Below are 21,190 nucleotides of genomic sequence, written 5' to 3' on the forward strand. Positions count from 1 at the left end.
AAAAATATTCGACAAGTAACAAGATTTTTTCAAAAAATTACCAATTTGGTTATAATCAAAATTTAGAAATCGGATACATCTCATATTTTTGCGGAAATGATAATAGTATATTGTGTCAAAAATAGGTATCGAAATATGTATATCTAAACCAGGCTGAGAGTTAAATATAAAATTTCATTAAAATTATAAAATTAAAATTTTTATTTTTTTTTATTCACATCTTTTCCTATTCTAATCAAAAAATTTCACTTAAAAAAGTTGTGCAGATTTTCATTACGGACATTTTGGTACAAAGGTTGCTCCGTAGCCTGAGAGTTATAGGTCATACTCGTAGACATCTTTTTGGGGGGTTTCTCCACGCCTAAAATAATTGGCATTGGTATTACATATTTCATTATTTGATATTTTAAGTAAAATAACTATGTTGCAGAACTGTTTTTACATATATTTTTTTTAGAAATATCCAAATGAAGCTTATTAATAAGTAAATAAACTCTAAAATTATACGTAAGTACATCATATATTTGGGATTTTCCGTGTCTTTTATTTGGAAACAAGTTCTAATTTAACAGTATTCTTGGATCTTTTACAACATGGTATCACTAATGAAGTATGATAGCTTTCTAATGAGTTTACGACATCATTGTGACAAGTGTGTTTTAATTGTGTTACGTTAAAGTTTATACGACAGGTACGTAGGTATTCATATTTACTATATACTTATATGATATATTTTATTTTGTTTAAAGGCTTCATGTTTCGTGTGAGCTTAAATGAAATAAAATTTGCAGTTTAATTTTGCATCCATCTATATATATATATATATATATATATATATATATATATATATATATATATATATATATATATATATATATATATATATATAGATATATATATATATATATATATATATATATATATATATATATATATATATAAATATATATATATATATATATATATATTTATAAATATATATATATATATATATATATATATATATATTTATATATATATATATATATATATATATATATATTTATATATATATATATAGAGATATATAGATATATATATATATATATATATATATATATATATATATATATATATATATATATATATATAAAGAGAGGGAGAGAGATTGAGAAAGATTCATTGTATCCATATTTGAATGTACGCCACCTCTGGTCTTTGCTATAGATCCCTATCTAATGTTACATTAACCATCGTGTTAAAGCGTGGTTCTTAAGATCGCCACTCAATATCATCTGATATATCTTCTTTTTAGTGCCTCATAATGGAATAAAAAAACATACAAAAATATTGATAAATAAAATTCTAAAATTCTTCGAAGTTATAGTACTATAATAAGTTGACACAACCGCAGATATTCACAAAATGATCTAACTGCTATATGCTATAGAAAAACAAGATTAAGTATATGTTTAGCCTTAGGAAAAGTTGAAGATTTGTGGAAGTGGAAATCGAAACGTTAGAAATAAATATATTTGTATAAACTAAAGTTGTAGTTAATTCCCAGTAAAACAGAAAAAATTAATATATATATATATATATATATATATATATATATATATATATAATGTATATATGTATATGTATATGTATATGTATATATATATATATATATGTATATATATATATATAATGTATATATGTATATGTATATATATATATATATATATATATATATATATATATATATGTATATATATATATATATATATATATATATATATATATATATATATATATATATAATATGAAAATGGGCAAATTATATTGGATATATTAATAAGAGTATACTTTGTCTATCAGCTATTTTCTCTCTCTGTGTCTACTAGTCTGATTTAGTTTTTAATCAGTAGGATGTTTTGAATCAGCTTTTTTCGATTTTTATTTATTTATTTTACCATTTATTTTACCATTTCGTTATCCTCCCCTTTTCTCTCGTTGTCATATAAGAAATATTGACAAAATAAAATTGTAAAACATGAAGAGGAACTATAAACTATTTACAAAAAGAGAAATCAAACGATTTCTACTTAGCGAAACCGAATTCAAATCTTAACCACTGTGTTTCCTAAAATTTGCGAAAAAAACAGCTGGATGAATTACTCGGCAAGGGAATCTAAAATTGCATTCCACAAGCCGTTCATCCTAGTCAAAATTCGTAGTGAATTCAGTTTCTCGTACTTCCAACGAAGTAAATAACAAAACAGAATGACGGTATTAGATTTTTGTTTTGATACAGTGCAGCAACAACCGCTGATACGTATTTCGACCTTCTTAGGTCTCTTCAGAACGGTATAGTCACTGCTCTGAACCAAAACAAAAATCTCTCCCGTCCTAGACAATAGTTATTAAAATAACTATATACGGACGTAACTACGCCATCTAAAAACAAAAAGAGAAATCAAACGATTTCTACTTAGCGAAACCGAATTCAAATCTTAACCACTGTGTTTCCTAAAATTTGCGAAACAAACAGCTGGATGAATTACTCGGCAAGGGAATCTAAAATTGCATTCCACAAGCCGTTCATCCTAGTCAAAATTCGTAGTGAATTCAGTTTCTCGTACTTCCAACGAAGTAAATAACAATGAATTCGGTTTCGCTAAGTAGAAATCGTTTGATTTCTCTTTTTGTTTTTAGATGGCGTAGTTACGTCCGTATATAGTTATTTTAATAACTATTGTCTAGGACGGGAGAGATTTTTGTTTTGGTTCAGAGCAGTGACTATACCGTTCTGAAGAGACCTAAGAAGGTCGAAATACGTATCAGCGGTTGTTGCTGCACTGTATCAAAACAAAAATCTAATACCGTCATTCTATAAACTATTTGTTGCCGAACAATGTCTAACATATTCTTATTTACAGATTACTGATTTATTAAAATGCGTCTATATCTTCTGATATTAGCATATATGTTGAAAGAAATAGTTACCCAACTACCTAATCCATTATTGTCACCATGCCCAGATATATTTTATTACGAACCTCAAAAGGAAGCTGACAAATGGGTTGGGGTAATCACAATTCATACTACTGAAAAACTTATCGGAATATGGCTTACCGTGAAGTTGGATAGGAAGGCTGAACTGTTGGGGGTATGTATTTAGATTTACTTTACATCGTTGCTAGTATTTTTGACAAAATTGAATTAGTTATTTTTAGCAAACATAATGAGATAATTTCTCGATTCATTATAGTATTCCCTTATGTCATATGACTTTCCTTTTTGTGTATTTCTGTTTTCAGTTTCTTTGTTCAAGGTTCCATCTTGTTAAGTTCCATTTCTAAATTATGTTAGTCTTTGTAGTTTAATGATATAACTACCTAATCACCTGTAAAGATCACTGAGCGTTTATAGCGTATTTTCATTAAATGACTGTCCTCTAGTTTTGTTTAATGTTTATTTTAAGAATAATTTATTTAAGACATCATCATCATCAGTGGTGCTACAGCCCTAGCTGATCCTCGATCTTTCTCAGTCTATTTTGTCAGTCTTTTCTGTTCATATCCAACCGTTTCCAGTTTTTTCCAGATCTTCCTCTCGTCCACACCGTCACTCCAATGTCTATTTTAAGAAAAAATTATTTAAGACATCATCATCATCATCATCAGTGGTGTTACACCCCTAGCTGATCCTCGACCTTTCTCAGTCTATTTTGACAGTATTTTTTGTTCATATCCAACCGTTTCCAGTTTTTTCCAGATCTTCCTCGCGTGCTCGTCCACACCGTCACTCCATAACAGTCTAGTAGTCTACCTCTACTTCTATTTTCAACTGGTACCGCTAATGGGGTTCGTCGGGGTGGGTAATTTTAATTTTTGACATATGTCCAGCCTATCTAAGCCTACCTATTTTTATGAAGAATATTACATGACTACCATTTACTATTTCTTTAGAGAGTTCATACAACTCGAAATTATATTGCCTTCTCCAAATACCATTCTCACAATTGCACCCATTATTCAGCTTAGTATCTTCCTTTCCAAGACTAGCAGACGATTTGCGTCTGATTTGGAGATTGTAACGAGTCCGTTACTTAAATAATCGTTTACCTTTTTTTTGTGACTGGAATCTTTTAATTTAATTCTAAATTAAATTCATATTGAAATATTCTTAAACTAAATATTTAAATAACTCCCAGTAAATCTTATTTTCTAAGGTTGGCATTAAACCGCACCACCAGTGGTAAGATTCTGAAAGTACATCCACTCGACGACTTGTAGAACCTTAACAGGTCTTGTCAACTGGATGTGATCGAAGAAAGATCGTTTCGATCAGAATAGTAGCGGCTGGGAAGTGCCATTTTTTCCCGAATTGAGTTTAAGTTTATTTTATTGTCAAGAGCTGTTTGTTTTAGAAGAAATCATTTGAGTTATTTTGTTGTTTGTACGAGGATACTTTCAGTTGGGTCACCCTAGCCGCCTACTCCCAGAATCCAGTTGCAAGTCAGAGGAAGAAATCTTTTTAGTTTTTTTTTTGGATTGTACTTACTAAGGACAAGGGGAAGAAGTTTTAAGTTCACTGGTTTTTATTGGAAATTTAAGAAGAATTTTAAGTTGACTTATTTGTCTAAGAGTACCTAATACAGGGAATCCAGGTTTGGTGTACCTTTTACCACCTGAGTCTAGTTCTCCACCGGATCATCTTCAAGGGCAACCTACGGAAACCGGCAGGAAGAACTTACTTTTATTTTTGTTTCTCATTCAATTATTTTAAATAACTTTTGCTACGTCCTCTTCAAGGTTTTAACTTTTGGTTCCACTTTTAATTTAAATATATATCCTTAATAATAAATACCTTCAATTTTCTTAAAACATTAATCATTGTAACTTAATTTAATTATTTATTATCTACCAAGGGATGAGGTTATAACTCTCCCTTGAATTTCTCTTTGTTAGGTTATCGTGTGCACACATATCCAGAGAGTTTTCACTTAAAAACCTAAACAATTCTTGAACGAAAACTAAACTATTAGTGAATAGTATATAATTATATTTATTATTTATACATTATTATTGGGTATAACTTTTGTCACGATTTGAAATTAAGGGGTAGGTATATCAGGGGTAAATTGTTTTATAATTATATTCAGGGATTTTACTGTAAATATAGCTAAGTTAACTGTACATAAGGTGGTGGGTAGTATATAAGCATTTAAAATAGTCTGTACCTAAGTTTGGTAATTATTAATGTTGTGGTTAAAATTTAATATTTCAATTAGTACCTATCTTTCATATTTCAGCAATACAAGATATCTCGGAAGAAAACATTTAACTTCCTGGCGCCCAAGCATTCATTAGAGCAACTTTTATCTTTCATCTGTTTATTTCTTGGTGGTTTTCTTGTCATTAGTTCTTATATCTTACGCTCTGTAGGGCATGCAAATTGGCCGAATCCTTCTTTGAGTGTCAAGTGGTCATTCTCCTGCATAGTCGCTAGCCAACACTTAATTCTGCTATATTTTAAAATTCATATTTACCCTTTATTTATTTCTTTTACATAATTTATTTCTATCTAATCCCTTCCATCTTCCGTTATTCCACATATTAGTTCTTTGGTGTATCAAGGTACATTTTAGAGTTCACCCTTTTGCTACACTGGATAGAGTCACCCAGACTCCTTAGCACATTTTTGTTAAATTGGCGAGCCCAACGTGGTGCCTATTTTCAGTTCAGACCGTACATTCTGTAGTATATTTCTCTTTACAAAATATTCTTTATTATTTCTAATTTGTTCCTGTTGCTCTTTGTTCATTTTTTTTAACTTCTTTATTTATTTATTTTTCCTTATTAGATTTACATTTATAGGTATACTTGTATTGCTGTAGTTTACTTACATTCATATTTAAACCCTCACCTTTTTAATCTCATTGTGTACAGTTAACAACTTATTTTACTATTATTGCACTATAAAATTTAATAATTTAGATATTACTATTTATATATATATATATATATATATATATATATATATATATATATATATATATATATTAGCCAATATTGGTGGGTTTTTTATATTCAATTATTTGTTAACCATATACTTGTTGAAACCATTGTGTGTTGCTTCAAGGATTTAAATTTATATTTACTTAACTTTACTTAACCATTTTGAAATTTTTTGTGAATAACTTTAGATTATTCTTGGATTGATTTTGTGGTGTGTTGGTACATCTATTGTTATTGGTTTTCCTAATGTCTGCATTCAAGGTAGAACATTTGTTAGTAAAGGAATTGGATTATGAGTTGAGAATTAGGGAGATCACCATTGACGAATCTTCCAATGTGGATTTAAAACGCAAAATATTGCGTGGAGCTTTAAGGCAAGAAGAAGGAAACAGAAGCTTTCGACAAATTTCTGCCACAAGTATTCCTTTTCTAGAGCAGCAAGAAGAGATTGATGAGACTGTGGATGATTTGGCTAAAAGGATATCCGATTTTAGAGGGACTGTCCAAGATAGCCTATACTCCAGGCTGATATTACGTCTAGCTCATGTCTCAGGCCGTGTTCATTTATTGTCGTGTTCGAATGAGGAGCAGCAATCTTATAAACGCTCAATTTCAGTCCGAATTCTTAGCCTAGAGGGTGAACTTGATTCACGAGTAAATCCAATTGCTACTTCAACTCCTATTTCTTCTGTCCAAGCAGCTAACTCATTTCTACACCCCAAACCTATTCAGGTATATAAATGGGGCATTTCGTTTTCTGGTGAAGGTCATTATGACCAAGTAATTTCTTTTTTGGATAGGGTGGAATGTCTTCGTGTATCGAGAGGAGTGAGTGAAGATGATCTTTTTGCAGCTTCTGCTGAATTGTTTACAGGCACAGCTTTTACGTGGTTTAGAAACAATCGCAATAATTTTTCTAATTGGTCTGATTTGGCTCAGAAACTTAAGTCTGATTTTCTACCATATTCTTTTCAAGATGACCTTCTAGACCAAATCAAAAATCGTAATCAGAAGCCAAATGAGTCTGTTACGATGTTTATCAATAACATTTTGGGTATGTGTAGTCGCCTTGAGACTCCTTTAACAGATTCTGCAAAAATTAGGATTATTCTGAAATGTCTATTGCCATTTTATCATCAACAATTAGCTTTAGTAGACATCAACAGTATAGCAGACATAACCGAGAAGTGAAAACGTTTAGAGGAAACTTTATCTTGGTCTTCTCAACCTCCAACCACTTCCAAACACTCTTCTAACTCTTTCGGTCACCAAAATTCTTTTAGACACCGTTCTTGGCAACCTAAGGGCCCTGAGCGTAAAATTTCAGTTGTAACTTCTGTAGTGTGCTGGAATTGTCGTGAGTCTGGTCATACTTTTTATGATTGCGGCATCCCTCGTACCCGTATTTTCTGCCACGGTTGTGGTAGGGAAAATACCCTCAAACGAATTGTGTTCGGGAAACGAACGATCGGAGGTCCGTCCCCTGAGCGTTTCTCCGTCCACACCCCCATCAGGGAATCAAACCGTTACATCAAGCGAAGTCACTGGTCCAACCACGTCAAGCCACCCAAACCCGTCTTCCAGTCAGAAAGGGAAAGGGATTTTCCCCAAAAAACCAACACACACCACACCAAGTCATTCCAAGAAGTAACTTCTCAATATAATACATTTGATTTGCATATATTATCTTCCCCAAATATCTCCCCAAATTTTAGTAATAAACATAATAGTAGCAGTGTAGTAGTTCCAGTATCTATACCAGAGTCTACCACAATTCAGGAGGATTCTTTTATTTCTGATTATTCTTGTTTGCCTATTATATCCTCTGATTGTGTTAGTAGAGATAATAAGTTTAGTTTAGTACCATTTAAAATTTTTGACCTATCAGATAATGATTGTTTTGATTTGAATTCGTTATTAGTGAGAAAACATAATGATAATAGACCTTATCTTCCTATTAAGAGTTTAGGACAATCTTGCTTAGCTCTTTTAGATAGTGGCTCGAACATTTCTGTGATAGGTTCACATTCATTAGCTTTACTGAAAAATGCTGAGGTTTCCATTATGCCCATTTCTTCTCTGCAAGTGTCTACTGCAGATGGTACACTTCAGTCTGTTACAGGCAAATTTGAAACCGAAATCACAGTAGGAGATTTATGTAAGCAAATTACATTCTATATCATTCCTTCAGTTCAGAATTCCATAATTTTAGGTATGGATTTCTTAAATGTTTTTAATAGCACACTAAATTGCTCAAATTTTTCCTTTTCTATTTCTCAATTTAATCTGTCCTTACTTAGTGCTATTCAGGATTTTACTAGTTTATCTAGTTCCGAACAAAGGCAATTAGAGAATATGATCTCTAAATTTATAACTCTTTCGTCGAAAGACAAGTTAGGTCGTACATCCTTAATATCTCACACTATCGAGGTGGGAGATACCACACCTTTTCGACAATACCAGTATCCTATTCCTCAGGCTTGGCAAGTTGACTTGGAAAAGGAAATTGATTCCATGTTAGAGTTGAAGATCATTGAACCTTCCACGTCTTCTTACTGTAGTCCTTTGTGGTTAACCAAGAAAAAGGATGGATCTTTTAGGGTTTGCTTCGATGGTCGAAAGTTGAATAATATTACTACAAATCGGGATGCTTATCCTATTCCCCGAATAGACGTCATTCTAAGTAAACTCCAGAATGCTAGGTATATTTCTTCTATCGACCTATCTAAAGCTTTTTTACAAATTCCTTTAAGTGAGGAAAGTAAAAAGTATACAGCTTTTGCAGTTAGTGGGAAAGGATTATTTCAGTTTGTCACTATGCCTTTTGGTCTTGTTTCAGCTCCTCAGACAATGTGTCGTCTGATGGTCAGATTAGTCATTGGTCCTCAGTTAGAGCCCTATGTTTTTTATTATTTGGATGACATTTTGGTTGTCACTCCTGATTTTTCTCTTCATATGGAAATTTTGGATAAGTTATTTTTACGTCTCAAAGAGGCTAATTGAACTATTAATTTAGATAAATGTCAGTTTTGTCGTCCTAGTCTTAACTTTTTAGGATATGTAGTCGATAGTAAAGGTTTAAGGACTGATCCTGATAAAGTTACTGCTATCAAGGATTTTCCTATACCTAAGACTACTACCCAAGTCCGTAGGATATTAGGCATGTGTGGATATTATCGTCGGTTTGTGCCGTCTTATTCTACTTTGTTGTCCCCACTTACAGATCTCCTTAAAAATAGGAAAAAAGGCCAAACTATTACATGGACTTCAGAAGCCGATGATGCTTTCCGGCGTATAAAAGAAGCTCTTACTAGTGCACCTGTCATGACATCTCCGAATTTTAAAGAGCATTTCTATCTCATGACAGATTGTTCCAACACTGCTTCAGGTGGTGTACTATTTCAAATGAAGGATGGTTCGGAACATTCAATAGCTTATACCAGCAAAAAGCTCAATAAAGCACAGAAAAATTATTCCACCACAGAGAGAGAACTTCTTGCAATTATCCATGGTCTTGATGCCTTTCGGTACTATCTTGAGGGTCGTAAGTTTACTATCATCACAGATCATAGTTCTTTATTATGGTAACATTCCATGAAAAATCCGTCACAACGTTTGTCCCGTTGGATTTGTAGGCTTTCTGTCTTTGATTATAATATTGTTCATCGCAAAGCCAATGGTGTTGTGGTTGCAGATGCGTTGTCACGTACATTCGATATCAATCTTTTAGATTTGTCCACTTTATCTCCAGATAATTGGTATCGAAAGATGATTCATAATGTCACCCAAGAACCTACTAGATATCCTGATTTCAATGTAGAGAATAATATCCTTTATAAACATGTAATCAGTCCAGTTGAATCTTTATCGAATATGTCTGATTGGAAAATAGTAGTCCCAACAGCAAATAGGGATGAAGTCTTGAGAACTTTTCATGATGATGTGACATCAGGTCACTTTGGTTTTTATAAAACATTTAGTAAAATAGCTGAGTTATATTACTGGCCTGGTCTGCGCAACTCAGTTAAGAAATACATCTCTAGATGTAGAGTTTGTGCAACATGCAAGCCGAGTAACCTACCTCAAGCTGGATTAATGGGTTCGTTTAGGAACATTAATTTTCTTTGGCAAATGATCTCTTTAGACCTTATTGGACCGTATCCACGTAGTTATTTAGGTAATACATATTGCTTGGTAGTTGTAGATTACTTCACCAAATTTCCTTTAGTTTGTCCTCTTCGTAAGGCTACCACTCCAGCTATTTTGAAGTTCTTAGAGGAGCAAGTGTTCTTACTATTTGGTATTCCCCAAATAGTATCATGTGATAATGGTCCACAATTTATTTCTACAGCCTTTAAAGATCTTTTAAGTAAATATAAGGTCCAAAAGATCTTCTACAATGCAGCTTATCATCCACAAGCTAACCACACTGAACGTGTAAATCGTAGCATTGTTACTGCTCTTCGATCTTACACTTACACTGATCATAGAGCTTGGGATCAGTACATTCATTCAGTTGCTCAAGCCATTCGAACTTCTCACTCAGTGCTCTCCAGCTTATGTTAATTTTGGTAGGCATGTTCCATTGTCAGGTGATTATTTCGGTTTAATTTCTGAAAATTCAACAACTCTTCCTCAAATTTCTGAGAAACTTCACCGTATGGAAGATCTCCAAAACTTACCTCCAATATTCGCTGACATTAGGAAAAAGTTGAAAGCTTCTTACCGTAGAAATCAGCATCAGTATAATTTGAGGAAACGAGATTTGCGATTTTTTGTGGGCGATCGAGTTTTGAAACGGAATTTTGTAAAATCAAATAAAGGTGATGCCATTTCTTCTAAGTTTTGTCAGAAATATGTTCCCTGTACTGTCGTTAGGGTAATATCTCCTTTAATATATGAATTAAAAGACAATTCGACAAATAGACGAATTGGTCAATTTCATATAAAGGATTTACTCCCTGATAATACAACAGATGAGGCAACATCTTCATCTTCAGAGGAAGATTAACTTAATGTCTATTAAGCTAACCTATTCCTTTGATTGTTATTGTTTTGGCTTGGTTTGGTTACGATTTGGTATTTTCTTAGATTTTTGTTATTAATCACCAGATTTGGTATACCTACAGCTTATACTTTGATTAGTATCTGTTTATAATAAGTTAAAATTATTAAGGCCATTAGAGTGTTTACTTATATTAGATGTTGCACTGGTATGGAACTAAATATTGTAATGCTACTATACTGTGCTATATGGTTATGTGTTGTATAACCTATGTTCTCATTTTGCTTACTTGTTTTGCCAGGTTGGAAAGAATGTTGTAATTTTTTTACGGATTTGATTCCGTTTATTGGTCATGATCAAGTTATATAGGAACATGTATCTGGATTTGCTATGTGGGATGGTTTTTTTTTATCAGTCATTAGGAATTTATATAGATAATCAGTATGCATAATTTTAGTACACTCCTATATTATATAGACTATTCTGCCTGTGTATATGTGACTGAATATGTGGGTTCGAAGTTTTAGTTCAATTAGAGGCCTCAGTTGTTCAATGAATTTCGGAATTCACTATTTTCATGACAAGTTGTACAGTTATCTAGGCAGTAGAACGTCTTCCATAGATAGTAAATTATCGTTAATGTTAATTAGGATTTGAACATTTAGCTTTAATCCTTAATATTTTCAGACTTTGGTCTAATAACAGAATTGTTCCTTAGCTGATTTATTATTCTTACTTATATAGTTTATTCAAGTCATGGATTGCTCCCTTTACAGCTAGCATGTTTAGATTACAGTTATGGATAGTATTTCATATTTTGGCAACAAATGACCATTTATAGTTATTTTCACTCCTTTCCTTAGGCACTTATCTATATTTTGGTATGTTGAACTAGGAATTATCCTGTTCTCTTTTATTAATATCAGAACGAATTATAAATCTGCAGTTTCTTAAGAAATTGGTCTACTCATTCTTGATGTTCTGTTTTGTTATTACTTCTACCTTAACTCTTACTATTTTGCTATGGTTGTTAGAGTTACTGGCACATTAAACTCCTTTTAGTGCTCTTATGTTAGATATTCTTATAAATTTGTTGTAGCTACCTGCTATAGTTATTGAGTATCAGCATAAGTTAATTTTGTTGTAAAAAGTTACCACAGCAGTTCACATGCTTTGGTACTCTACCTTTTGAGTTCAAGTTGTTCAGCTTTGCATTTGCTAGGATGATTAAGTTTATAACACCTCCTAGTTTTTATTTTTGGTCTTTATTTTGGATCCCAAATGTACTGATGGCAGATCATCAGGATGGAATCGATTTTATGGCTGTCCTTTTGTTTAAGCCGTTAGTCCCACATTTTGATCCAATAATTTATTTGATGAATTTTAAGGTTAGGCACATATTACCGGATGTGGGTATATGTGGACCTATCATATTTGGTTTAGTTGGTTATAGTGTGAATTGGATCATTATTTGCCTGATTGATTATCTTTGGATATGCTACTTTATAAATCTGTTGTCCATTGTATGGTCAATTTTGGATTTACCATCCAATTCGACACTTATATTGTTTTATATACGTTTGGTATTTTTATTGTTACTTATTATTGTGTATCGGTCCACCCATTTGGATGATTGATTATTCCTTGGATATGCTCTTCTATAAATCCGTTGTCCATTGATGAGTCAATTTTGGAACCAGGGTTCGATTTCACATTATTTTGGATTATTTGCATTGAGTATTTGTAGTACTAGTCTATACTATGCTATGTTAAAGCTTTACTCTACTTTAATTTTACTCTAGATAGTACGTGACTTTGTACTTAGTTACATGTGGGTAACTTTAGATGAAACCATATCTTTATTTCTACATCACTCATAATCTGTGGTTAATGATAATCGCGTGAATCGATGTAGATTGTTTTGGAAGTATTTTAGTGAGTTAATATAGTTTATAGCTGTATTTGGCAAACTGGTGCCATGGCTATAATTTTTTATATATAAGGTTATTTTTTTTTCTCGTTTCTTGATTGCACCACAAATGGTTAAAGTATTGGTTAACCTACAGCTAAACAATCAGTCAAGTAAAAGAAAAAAAAAATTTTTCACTTAAAATTTTTTTTCTCCAAGTAAGAGGGGAATGTAACGAGTCCGTTACTTAAATAATCGTTTACCTTTTTTTGTGACTGGAATCTTTTAATTTAATTCTAAATTAAATTCATATTGAAATATTCTTAAACTAAATATTTAAATAACTCCCAGTAAATCTTATTTTCTAAGGTTGGCATTAAACCGCGCCACCAGTGGTAAGATTCTGAAAGTACATCCACTCGACGACTTGTAGAACCTTAACAGGTCTTGTCAACTGGATGTGATCGAAGAAAGATCGTTTCGATCAGAATAGTAGCGGCTGGGGAGTGCCATTTTTCCCGAATTGAGTTTAAGTTTATTTTATTGTCAAGAGCTGTTTGTTTTAGAAGAAATCATTTGAGTTATTTTGTTGTTTGTACGAGGATACTTTCAGTTGGGTCACCCTAGCCGCCTACTCCCAGAATCCAGTTGCAAGTCAGGGGAAGAAATCTTTTTAGTTTTTTTTGGATTGTACTTACTAAGGACAAGGGAAAGAAGTTTTAAGTTCACTGGTTTTTATTGGAAATTTAAGAAGAATTTTAAGTTGACTTATTTGTCTAAGAGTACCTAATACAGGGAATCCAGGTTTGGTGTACCTTTTACCACCTGAGTCTAGTTCTCCACCGGATCATCTTCAAGGGCAACCTACGGAAACCGGCAGGAAGAACTTACTTTTATTTTTGTTTCTCATTCAATTATTTTAAATAACTTTTGCTACGTCCTCTTCAAGGTTTTAACTTTTGGTTCCACTTTTAATTTAAATATATATCCTTAATAATAAATACCTTCAATTTTCTTAAAACATTAATCATTGTAACTTAATTTAATTATTTATTGTCTACCAAGGGATGAGGTTATAACTCTCCCTTGAATTTCTCTTTGTTAGGTTATCGTGTGCACACATATCCAGAGAGTTTTCACTTAAAAACCTAAACAATTCTTGAACGAAAACTAAACTATTAGTGAATAGTATATAATTATATTTATTATTTATACATTATTATTGGGTATAACTTTTGTCACGATTTGAAATTAAGGTTTATATCAGGGGTAAATTGTTTTATAATTATATTCAGGGATTTTACTGTAAATATAGGTAAGTTAACTGTACAAAAGGTGGTGGGTAGTATATAAGCATTTAAAATAGTCTGTACCTAAGTTTGGTAATTATTAAAGTTGTGGTTAAAATTTAATATTTCAATTAGTACCTATCTTTCATATTTCAGCAATACAAGATATCTCGGAAGAAAACATTTAACTTCCTGGCGCCCAAGCATTCATTAGAGCAACTTTTATCTTTCATCTGTTTATTTCTTGGTGGTTTTCTTGTCATTAGTTCTTATATCTTACGCTCTGTAGGGCATGCAAATTGGCCGAATCCTTCTTTGAGTGTCAAGTGGTCATTCTCCTGCATAGTCGCTAGCCAACACTTAATTCTGCTATATTTTAAAATTCATATTTACCCTTTATTTATTTCTTTTACATAATTTATTTCTATCTAATCCCTTCCATCTTCCGTTATTCCACATATTAGTTCTTTGGTGTATCAAGGTACATTTTAGAGTTCACCCTTTTGCTACACTGGATAGAGTCACCCAGACTCCTTAGCACATTTTTGTTACAAGATGATCCATGTTTTTGGCGCATATATCAGCACTACTAGGATGAGTGTTCTATATATGGTTAGTTTAGTTTTTTGGCTTAAATTGTTTTTTTAGCTGCTTGTTCAATCCAAAATATTTGTTCGCTGGCAGTATCCTTTGTTTTACTTCTTACTCAAAATTATATTGGCTGAAGTTTTGTTCGGAGTTTCCAGCTCTATCTCTATTATGTGGAATCGATGCCAAGATTTTGGTTTTTTTTCTTGTTTGTTTTAAGACTCAAATTTGTGGGGCCGTTAAGAAAGTGGAAACCATCTCTTTAAGTCGTCGTGTGGTACGTGCTATCAAATCCAAATCGTCATCCAAATATTTATAAATTCAATTGTTTTTGTGTTAAGAAACTTTTTCAAAATTATATTAAAATTTCAGAGAAACATTTATTAGATAAGGACATTTTCATAATAATTCTTTTTGAAATATGTTAGCAGCAGTTTTATTAACCAAACTAATTTTATTGACACAATTAACAAAACACAATTGAAAGCTCGAAATAATAAATAGTTAACCAATAGCCCCTTTTATTGATATATATATATATATATATATATATATATATATATATATATATATATATATATATATATATATATATATATATATATATATATATATATATTGATATGATATAGGAGAAAGAAAGGTATTGTTTAAAAAATTAATTTGTAAGTTATATACTAGATAATTTTAGATATAACAAGTATTTGGTTATTTTAAGAAGTTATATACTAGAGAATTTAATAAAAATATATTTATGTGAGGGCATTTTTAATAAATTAGCATATAATAAGTGTAAAAAGTTGTATTTTAATGTTGTAAATATATTTAAGTGAGCCATGTGCATAGGCAACCAACTATACAGTAAATTGACAGATAAAAATTAATCATAATACGAATATAAGTGGGGTTATAATAATAATGTTAGTTTAAAATGTTTAATTTATATATATTTAATGATTTAAATGTTTATTCTGATCTGAAAAGCCTAAATGTCAACAAAATTATCAATGGAACATTAACGAATTCTCCAGAGTGCAGAGTGTGACCATTGTTTACGGTCGAATATTCTGGAATAATGATTATGTCGGTGGATGGAACAGATATTTTTTCGAGAACATCCATATCGAAGAAATAGAACAAATTGGAACATGATCTCTTACCAGATGGTTCTAGAATATCCAAAAAGATATAAATACCCGTGATTTGGATTCAAGATGGCAGTTTTTAGTCAGAAGTCAGGCCAGTTTATTATGAAAGTTAGTAGACACATTTAGTTAGTGAAGTAAATTGTTCAGAATTTTCAAGAAGTCAGTCAGAAAAGTTTAGTAAGAAATATGAAAGTTAGTTGGAGTCAGTGAATCAGTTACAAATAGTCAAATTGTTTAATATAGTGAGTTAAATGAAGATTAAAAATTATGCATATATTTAATGCACATTTATAATTATATACAAATAATTATTGAAGATTATAAAAGTATATTAGAAGAATATTGGATGGACATTGGAAGGAATTAAAATTATATTATGATTGGAGATTAGTATAAATCAACTTATAATAATTGGATATTGGTATATTGAAAAGAAGAATAAATATAAATGGTGTTTGCTGGTTTGCTTGGTGGTGTATAAATGCTGGTGAAGAAAAATATATCTTAAATTGGTAGAAGCTGATAATTGGAAAAAGAAATTTCACAAAAACAAGGATAACCGAAGTACGAAGACATTCAGTGGTGATTAGAATATATATAGTGGAAAACAGTTCATTTAGGCATTCAGTGAAAGAAAGGTACAAAATTGTGTTAATATAATTTAGTTAGTGTCATAACAATTTCAATTTTGAAGATAGTTTGTTTAAATTTAACATTGTCTATAGAATTTAATTAGTTTTATAAGAACATCAATTTAAAGATAGTTTATTTAAATTTACATTGGCTAGGTTAGATATATATGTGTGTTTCATAATAGTTATAATAAAGATAATTTAAAAAAGTACTTACAAACTAATTCTTTGAGAACCGCGATAAAAACCCTATATTATTAAAAAATACTCATTGCTCATCATTCAAACAAACAATACATCATAACAATTTTGGCGCCCAACGTGGGGCTCTCTATTTAAAAGAATTAGTTTGGGAAGATAAGTGCTCTCATATAATTAAATTAATTATCAGTAGAAAGGAAAAATTATAGATTTTATTTTTAATTATATTTGAACAAGTAAAGTCTCAAAATGTCTCAAGGAAAGAAAGGTACAAGAAGCAAAAAGAATGAAGAAGATGTGGAAGTAGAAACACAACCTATACAAGAGGAGAGTTTAGTTCAAGTTCCACAAGATACTGCAGAAATGAATCCAGAAAGAGAGGAAAATGTCAATATGGCAGCTTTGATGTCATTAATGATGCAGATGAACAAGACAATAGAAGAGAATACGAAAAAAATGGAAGAGAATTCAAAAGAAGTCAAAGAAGACATGAAAAAAATAGAACAAAAAATGGAAGAGAATTCAAAAGAAGTCAAAGAAGACATGAAAAAAATAGAACAAAAAATGGAACAGAATTCAAAAGAAGTCAAAGAAGACATGAAAAAAATGGAACAGAAATTGGAAGAGAATCATAGAAAATTAGAAAAGAAAATAGAAGATAATAATAATAAAATTGTAAAACAAATGGATAAAAAACTTGAAGCTGCAGAGAAAAAAGTAGCAAATGAAATAAAAAGTATACGGAATGACTACAAGAAAAGGATAGACAATGAGAGGACAGAAGTAAAGAGGATTATTCAAGATAATAAGATAGATATAGAACAGAAAATTGAGTTGCAGAAATGTAACTTAGAAGTAAAAATTAACGAAGACAGGAGAAACACAGAAGAAAAATTAGACGATATACAACAAAATATCCAAATAAATAGTAATCAAATAAGAAATGTGGAACAGAGAATAGATGATATTTCACAAATGAGAGACATAGGGAGACCTTACTTAAATTTAACAAATGAGACTGGGATTAAATTCTCTGGTAATATAAAAAATTTGCATCCTAGAGTATACATAAATAGTTTAAAACATAAATTAAGATTTGTGAATAATATTAATGATATTAAAGATTATATTAGAATGACATTAAATGACAATGCAGCAACTTGGTTTGCTAGTATTGAGAATGATTTAGATAATTTTCAAACATTTGAAAATAAATTTTTAAATTATTATTGGGGTGAATTAGAGCAAGCCAAGTTTAGAGAAATTCTATATTTTGGGAAGTATAATCAAAATTTAAAATCAAATATGGTAGATTATGCATTGAAACTGATAACAGTTGCAAAATATTTAGAACCACCACTTAGAGAGGATGAAACAGTCTTAAATGTATCTAGACATTTTGATGTTGATGTTGTGCAAACAGTAACTACAAAATATTCAAACAATAGATAGTTTTATTAATTTTATTCAAAGAATACAAAGAGGCAATATGACAAGTAATAATAACAACAGAAAAAACAATAATAACTTTCAATATAATAAAAATGATAATCAACAATATAGACAATCATATAACAATAACACTAGGTATGGTGATAATTTACAAAATTTTAATAATAATAACAGTAATCAAAATAGACAGAATTTTAATAACAATACTAGTTATAATAGACAACATTTTAATAACAGTACTAATAATAATAGACAAGATTTTAACAATAGAAGAAATACAGAGCGACCTAACTATAACAGACAGGTAAATTGTGTACAAAGGAATAGGAGCTGCGAAGACAGGGAACGAAATAGTACAAGGCAAGAAAATGTGAGTAGAAGTCATAGTAGGGAAAGACATAGGACATCAGATCCAAGTGGTCAGATACAATCTGACAATTCTAATAATCAAAATTTTGTGCAGTAAACTTTCTGAATTACAAGTTAGGCCATTGCTATTATGAAAAACCTTCTGAATTTATTTCTTTAGATGAAGAGAAAATTATAGAATCTATTAATTTAATTTATATAAATGCTTTGGCCAAAAATAAAATGATTAAGATTATGATAGATACTGGTTCAGAAAGTACTTTAGTCTCGGAGAATTTTATTTTTAATACATTAAAATTATCAGATATAATAAAGATTCCAAAAATTAAAATTGTTGGTGCAAATAATAAGAAGTTGGGTGAAATTGATAAACTAGCCAATTTTAAAATGAATATTCTTAATAAAGAAATTAATATGCAAGGATTTATTGTCAAGGATTTATGTGTTGATATATTAATGGGAAATGATGAATTGGAAAAGAAGACAGTAAAGATAGATTTTGAAGAAAGAATGGTAACTTTGGAAGGGCAAATAATTAAATTTATGCAGAAAGATGAGGTAGAAGAAGGAATAAGAGTTGATAGGATATTATTAAAAGAAAATAATGATGTTTATGAAGAAGAAATGTATTTTGATGATAGGGAAATGTCCCAAAAGAATGTAAAGAATAATTATTGTAGTGAATATTTAAGGAATGGAAATTTTAAGCAGATGGATGCCTACGAGGCGGAGTGCGTAAAATTGGAAGCAAGGAATAATGAGTACATAATGAAGAATAATTTTATTTGTAAAGAAGAAGATAAAATGAAAGTTTTAAATTGCCCTGAAGAATATAAATCAATAGTCGTTTCCATATTGCAGCAACACAAGGGACTTGTCAATAAAGAAAATAGAATTGCACAAAATTATATCCATAGTATAAAAGTTAAAGAAGAAAAAGATTTTAAAACAAAATCATACCCAATACCATATAAATACAGAGAAGAAGTAAACAAAACAATTAATAATATGTTAGAAGATGGAATTATTGAGAAAGCAGACACACGTTTTATAAATCCCATAGTAGTAGTACGAAAAAGATCAGGTGAAATCAGGTTATGTTTGGATGCAAGGAATATTAACAAGATTACTGAAAAGCAATTTGAAGCACCAATGAGTATAGATGGAATATTAGGAAGAATTACAGGAATGTCATTTTTCACTAAAATCGATTTACAGCATAGTTTCTGGTTAATACCTCTAGAAAGAAAAAGTAGACAGTATACAGGATTTCAGATAGATGGAGTAGCATATCAATTCAAAGTAGTACCATTTGGACTTCAATCATCTTGCAGTGCTCTATGTAGATGTCTTCATGATATTTTGGATCAATATGAACATTTTGTAATTCACTACATTGATGATATCTTAATTTTTTCTAAAACGGCTGAAGATCATGAGAAACACCTAAAAATTATAATAAATAGATTAGACAAAGTTGGACTAAAAATAAATCAAGAAAAATGTACATTTTTTCAAAAAGAAGTCATATATCTAGGTTATAAACTTAACACTAAGGGAATCGAAATGGATCCAGAATGGACACAAGTCATTCAGGAATATAAAACACCACACAATTTAAGAACTTTAAGAGGATTTATTGGAATAATTAATTATTATAAAAGGATGATACCAGATCTAAGTATAAAAGAAATTCCATTACTTGAACTACTGAGAAAAGGTGTAAAATGGAGATGGGATCAGAGAAGAGAACTAGCATTCCAAGAAATTAAAAACATTTTTCTGTCAAATTTGAAAATATACTATCCTGACTACACACAGCCATTCATATTAAGAACAGATGCATCAATAGAGAGATTATCAGGGGTATTATTACAAATACATGATGGGGTCGAATACCCAATACAATTCATTTCAAGAATTACAAAGCCACATGAAAAGGGTTACTCGGTTTCAGAATTAGAACTAGCAAGTATAATACACTGTGTCACAAAATTAAGATTTTATTTGTTGGGTAATGAATTTACAATAGAAACAGATCACCAAGCTTTAACGTCTATATTAAATAACAAATATGGAAACAGTAGAATACATCGGTGGAGTCTAATACTTAGTGAATACTGCTTTGAAATCAAATACATTTCTGGAAAATCCAATATAGTGGCAGATGCTTTATCAAGGTTAGAAAATACACCACAAAAAGGGCAGCGAACAATAAAAATTGGATTAAATCAATTAGTAGAAAGTACTGGATTATATTCTAAAGAAGAAATTATAAGAGATCAGATCAATTTGAGTGAAAAACAAAAAGTCCTTAGGAAAGATGGGGTATATTATAAAATAATAAATGGCATAGAAGTATATGTAATAACTAGAACTTAAGCAAAGAAAATATTGAAAAATTTACATAACAATTATATGCATATTGGTTCAAGAAAGCTATGGATGCTATTTAGGAACAATTATTTTGCAAAGAATGACATAAGTATAGCAAAAGAAATTACTACCCAATGCCCAATATGTCAACTAAAGAAAGAAAAGAATTTCAAAAACCAGAACACATATAAATCTAATGTTGTATATGAAAAACTAAATACAGTTTCCATGGAT

The 21,190-nt window shown here is 30.6% G+C and overlaps 1 protein-coding gene across 3 annotated transcripts in view; it reads left to right on the top strand.

Moving 5' to 3' along the window:
• Positions 1-539: 539 nt before the first annotated feature.
• LOC140437007 (uncharacterized) overlaps positions 540-21,190 on the top strand; it is a 50,283-nt gene continuing 29,632 nt past the window's right edge. For all 3 annotated transcript variants that reach the window (XM_072526221.1, XM_072526222.1, XM_072526223.1), the window contains exons 1-2: positions 540-691; positions 2,904-3,133. In XM_072526221.1, the coding sequence (XP_072382322.1) occupies positions 2,921-3,133 (213 nt within the window). In that variant the 5' untranslated portion in view covers positions 540-691; positions 2,904-2,920. The remainder of the gene's footprint in view (positions 692-2,903; positions 3,134-21,190) is intronic.

Source organism: Diabrotica undecimpunctata, chromosome 3 (genome assembly GCF_040954645.1).
Source record: "Diabrotica undecimpunctata isolate CICGRU chromosome 3, icDiaUnde3, whole genome shotgun sequence".
In the NCBI taxonomy this organism is placed as follows: Eukaryota; Metazoa; Arthropoda; class Insecta; order Coleoptera; family Chrysomelidae; genus Diabrotica; species Diabrotica undecimpunctata.